We start from the raw sequence: 5,410 nt of genomic DNA, 5'->3' as shown, positions 1-5,410 counted from the left end.
AAAGACAATAGATGCTCTCAATGGAAAGACACCACTCTCTTTCTCTGTTATTCTAGCTTATTTATGATTTTGACTTGCGAAGAACAACCGCCACCAAAAACAACCCCCCACCCCACCAAAAAAAAACTCGGGCCATCTCAATGAATGGAGAAGAATCTGAAAATGAACGTGTTTGTTTGGCTAAGAAGGAACCTTTGTATTCTCAGCCCCTCATTGGGTCCATCCACTACACAGCACATCACTCTGTGCTGATCTCTGACAGTGCTATAAAGAACTACTTTTCATCCTCCTGGACACCCATACCTTGGGACACTTTTCTCGGCATTCAGTTTAATTCTCAAATTTCCTTATTCTATTTAACGGCGAGGGAATTTTTTAATTAAATAGGTCTATAAATTACCACATTATGTATTAGGGTCTCAAAAACCCTATATTGTCATGTGACTCATCTCTAAATCTGTGTTTCTTGTCTCTCCATCCACATGTTTTTCTAGTGATCCTTGTTTCTGTATGTGTAATATATTTTTTAAAATTTGTGGATTTTCAGAATTTTGAGGATATACTTAAAGTCCCTAACCCAATGCAAATTATGAAGTTGCTATTTTTGCTTCTGACTCTTGGATAAAGGTTAGTGTCGAAAGATTGTGTTTTTTTGCCATTTTGTTTAATGCTTAAATGGGGAACTTACTGCTTTTAATCTGACCAATTTTTGATAAACAATAGAAATAGAATTTATAAGATGGTAATGAGCAGAAAAATGCTGCCAACAATAATGTTGGGAAGTCTTCAGTACCTGCAGGACCTTCAAAATATGACCAAACCATAGAGGTATTTCCTGTTCACATATAATCATGCCATCATGCATAACCATTTTATTGGCTGGTGTATATTTATCTCTCTCTCTCTCTAACAGAAAGAGGATGACAACGATGATACAGATAGTGGAGAAGAGATGGTGGATGGAATTATATCTTCAAGGACTAAGTCAACTTACGAACTTCCATCTCAAGAAGAACTTATACGCTGTGCTTTTGCTGGTGATGATGTTGAAGAAGAATTTGAGAAAGATAAAGAGGCGATCCTAAATGAGGAGAGTCCAGAACTTGAAAAGCCTGTTTTGCTTTCTGGCTGGGGCCAATGGACTGACATACAGAAAAAGAAGGCCTACCTTACTGGATGCAGTAACAGCACGATATGGCCAAAAAGAAAAGGGAAGAAGCCCTCAAGAAGAGGAAGGATGCACATCTTAATAATGTTATCATCTCTGAGATGTTGGATAAAAATGTTACTATCGGTCTCTAGTTTTTTCTTTATTTCTGAAAGAATACATGCTTTGTTAGTTCAGCAATGACTGATAATCAAATGACCATATGGTGGAAACCCAGGTGGACGCCGCTTTCAGATGGCATGACACTTATTTTTTTCACTTTTAGAAATTTTAAAATAGAATTCATGTTCTACTCATATCTAGCTAAAGATGTGATTGGTCAGAGAGACAACTCGTTGGAAAAGTAAGACAGAAGATATAGATGTGAGGAAATTTGATTTCCAATGTTTTTTGTTGGGAAATAGGACATGGAGAAGAATAAGGTGGGAAGTCAATTTCACTTTTTTCCAAATGACACGCGGCATATTTCCAAAGTACATATTTACATGAGATTAAATATCTAACAAAAAAAAAAAACTATATTATTCTGGAAAAAATATATCTACTTGAGGAAGCCTGAAAAATTGTTATATATTATCCATTCAAGCTATCAAACACAAGGAAAGAAATAGGTTTTCTTCTCTGAAGAATGGAAAATGAGGTGCAACACTTTTCCTCCCAAGTTTGATTTTTTATATTCACTTTCTTTGTCACTAGATACCTCATTGTAATTGATAGGATTATCCTTCTTGGTCAGTGCTCTTACCCAAGTAGATGAGTAGGCTTTAGTGGCTTCTTCATGAGAATGGTATGAGGGCTTGCATTCTCGAGTCACACTTATTATACATGTTCCACTGTTTATTCAAGGAATTCGTGCATTTGTACACTTTTCATATGTATCATAGTTTATGTTTAGCTTTAGACTGATTTATTTTGTTCTTTTAGGGTGAAAAACTTTATACAAAGACTTTGCCTTATCCCTGCGCATCAAAGGAAGTTTTTGAACAGAGTATTCGGATGCCAATTGGACCTGAATTTAATCCTGTGACAGCAGTTGGAGCTCTTAATCATCCTGAGGTTCACTTTTAGAACATTTGTCTTCTTTTCTTTTCTAAGTTTTCTTCTCAAAATTTTATTGCCTTCATTCTCCTATGGTCACTTGCATCTATCAGTGTTGAATATAAAAAGAGCTTTCCATTCACAAAATGGAGCTATTGAGAAAATTAAGAGCACGTTGGCTAAGCTTAAAATGTTCACTTATAAGTTTGCACTTTTACTTAATTGTTCTAAATAAAATATGCCACCATGAGTGGTTTTTAATTGAAATGAAGTTGAAAATTAAATACTTATCATTGGTCAAAGTTGGAAATAACTCTTTTTACTTAAAATTAAGTTAATCAAAGTATATGTTTGTTGACAAAATTTTCTTACTTTTCAAGCTGTAACCTGGCATGCTCTATGTTTCATTTTAGCACGTGTAGCTCATGTTTTGGCTACTTATGGACAGGTGGTAAAGAGAGCTGGTGTGAGCATCAAACCTATCCAATTTCAGGATGTTAATCCCCATGAAAAAGTGGAAAACCGTAAGCGCAAGGGACAAAAACCAAGCAATGGTAAAGATAAGAGTTGATATACGAAAAAATGAATGTGAAGAAGATAAAAGCAAAATGATGCTGAAATTTTGGCCAAACAATATCACAATCTGAATGTTGTGCTCATTTTTCTTTCGCATTTTTCAGTTTTGATATTTGAATTTTAGGATATGCCCGAGATGTTTCATTCAACCAAGTAGAATTCAATATCACAATCTGAATGTTATGCTCATGTTTCTTTTGCATTTTTCAGTTTTGATATTTATATTTTAGGATATGCCCGAGATGTTTCATTCAACCAAGTAGAATTCAATATCACAATCTGAATGTTGTGCTCATGTTTCTTTTGCATTTTTCAGTATTGATATTTGAATTTTAGGATATGCCCGAGATGTTTCATTCAACCAAGTAGAATTTAATATCACAATCTGAATGTTGTGCTTATGTTTCTTTTGCATTTTCCAGTTTTGATATTTATATTTTGAGAGATGCCAGAGATGTTTCATTCAACCAAGTAGAATTTAATATCACAATCTGAATGTTGTGCTTATGTTTCTTTTGCATTTTCCAGTTTTGATATTTATATTTTGAGAGATGCCAGAGATGTTTCATTCAACCAAGTAGAATTCCCCACTCGCCGAAGTTAATTTCTTGTGTTAGGATAAGGTTTTGTTAGCATCAATTTAGTGGTAGCGATTAGTTTAATAAGTATCTCCATTGTTGTAACAAATTTTGAGGAGCAATCAAGTGTCATTGGCTCGAAGGAGGTTTCTGCCTAGTTCACTTGCCTGTGTATTGTTCTTGTATAGATTTTGGACATGAATTTAAATTCACTTGGCAATACAAAATCAGTTCATGTGTAGCTTCTTTTCAAAGGAATTGGTCTAAAGGCTTTGAATTCCTATGATATTATATTTATTCATTCGTTTCTGCATTAAAGCATGCGTAATATTGGTATCTAGCCATCTCCAGAGGAGAGTTTGGCGCACTGAAATTTGGATGTGATCACATACAAATTTTGCTCATTATGATTCATAATGAGTCCTATTTAGTTTAGCATGCCAAACAGGATGCAGTTCGAATTTCACCATTCTTCAGGCTCGTCTGGTATTTAGTGTGCTACTAAAGATAAAAAATGCAAATAGGAATACATTCAAAGGCGAGAGAAAAGCAAAGAGAAAGATGAGATGATTAGAGAGGTGTCTATAATCTCTACCGTTAGCTAACAGGAATCAACAAATTTTACAACAGCTCGGAAGATCTATAGCTTGACGAGAATGTACTTCAAACATAACCACAATATTAAGTTGAGTTTAACGTTAAATTTATAAAGAGTAGAAAGGAAACTGATGCCAACGGATCTTGATATGTGAGGACGTAAAAAGCAGATACATGCTTACAGGTGCTCTAAACTTTTGATATCTCATCTGTGCAGGCCAAAAAAGGAGCACGTACACTCCCTTTAACTTGATTCCATGGTAGGACCAGTCGCATTAAGAACCTGTTGGCCAAGGGAAAAGTTCTGATATTTTATTCAAAACGTCAAAAACCTGAGACGAGCATCAAGTAACCTTTGCCTTAGTGCAAGCGTGAAAAATTAAGTGCAGCAAGGCAGAAACAGCAAAAGCCTTGATGCGAAGTGAAACAAAAGAGATGATCATGTTCGATTGGCTTGAATTATTCAAAGATTCATACTTTGTTAAGGGATCCCACATCGGTTAAATATCGAAATTTGACCAATTTAAAAAGATTTTGAGCTATTCCTTTTAACAATGTTGACTTTATTAAGATGAACCTCAAATCTGAATAAATTTCTGAGAGCACTGCAAAAAGATACAATCGTCCCGATGAAGTTCATTTAAGATAAGTAGTACAAAACAGGATTTTTCCTTTGATATTATAGTAAAATCTTGAAGGAATTGGAAAGTGAGTAGGTCCATTACCTTGCAGGGAAGCCCCAGAAGAAAATGAAAATTTTTAACGGAGGACAAGTACAAGAAGCTACTTACATCCTTGATAGCTGCTTGAACTCGAGGATTTTGGAATGCCATAGCATTGATAGCAACATCGGGATTTGGCATGATTTTAGAAATGACTTCCTCAGGCGTAAGCCCTATTTGATCTGCAAGATATATCAGGTGAGAAACAATAAGTGCTGCATGTTTCATGTTTGCTGCTGATAACGAGTGGGAACTGAACAGACGAGATTTTGACATTCTTTTTATTTTATTTTATAAATATTTAATTCCATTCAATCTTGTCAAATACTACGTACCAACAGGCATATGCAGCAAAATAATAACCAGTGTATAGAACTCACCAAACTGTTGCTTAATCTCGGGACTGCTAAGATCAAAATTTTTCGAGGAGTCCATCATGCGGTTATCCCATTCTGGGCTATATCCAATAGTCATTTAGTATTGACTTACGAGATTTTACGTTATTGCATTTTAGTTAAGCGGATTACAATATGTAAATTTAAAGTAGCTGACACAAGATTCTCAATGCATGTTTGTTTGAGTCCAGTATGATCTAATGTGGCGAACATAAAAGCAGTTAGGATTCAAAATATACTAAGAAACAGGAATATGGACAATAAAGAAAAGTTTTAACAAAATTTAGAAGGGCAAAGCTTTGTGATTATAAGGTCATAATTCAAATTTTAAAAGCG

General features: G+C 34.8%; 1 protein-coding gene and 1 long non-coding RNA gene across 2 annotated transcripts; both read left to right on the top strand.

The window, feature by feature from the left end:
• Nucleotides 1–639: 639 nt before the first annotated feature.
• LOC111372456 lies at nt 640–1,404 on the top strand. The gene is made up of 2 exons (XM_022994806.1): nt 640–828; nt 914–1,404. The coding sequence occupies exon 2, from the start codon at nt 953–955 to the stop codon at nt 1,349–1,351; it is 399 nt and encodes a 132-aa protein (XP_022850574.1). The 5' UTR covers nt 640–828; nt 914–952; the 3' UTR covers nt 1,352–1,404.
• Nucleotides 1,405–2,071: 667 nt separating this feature from the next.
• LOC111372457 lies at nt 2,072–2,782 on the top strand. Its single transcript, XR_002698773.1, has 2 exons — nt 2,072–2,224; nt 2,655–2,782. It is a non-coding gene; the product is annotated as an uncharacterized LOC111372457 (long non-coding RNA).
• The last annotated feature ends 2,628 nt before the right edge of the window (nt 2,783–5,410 follow it).

The sequence above is a fragment of the Olea europaea genome, unplaced genomic scaffold, assembly GCF_002742605.1.
Source record: "Olea europaea var. sylvestris unplaced genomic scaffold, O_europaea_v1 scaffold1001, whole genome shotgun sequence".
In the NCBI taxonomy this organism is placed as follows: Eukaryota; Viridiplantae; Streptophyta; class Magnoliopsida; order Lamiales; family Oleaceae; genus Olea; species Olea europaea.
Note: the sequence above shows the minus strand (reverse complement) of the source record. Positions and strands in the feature narration are given on the sequence as shown.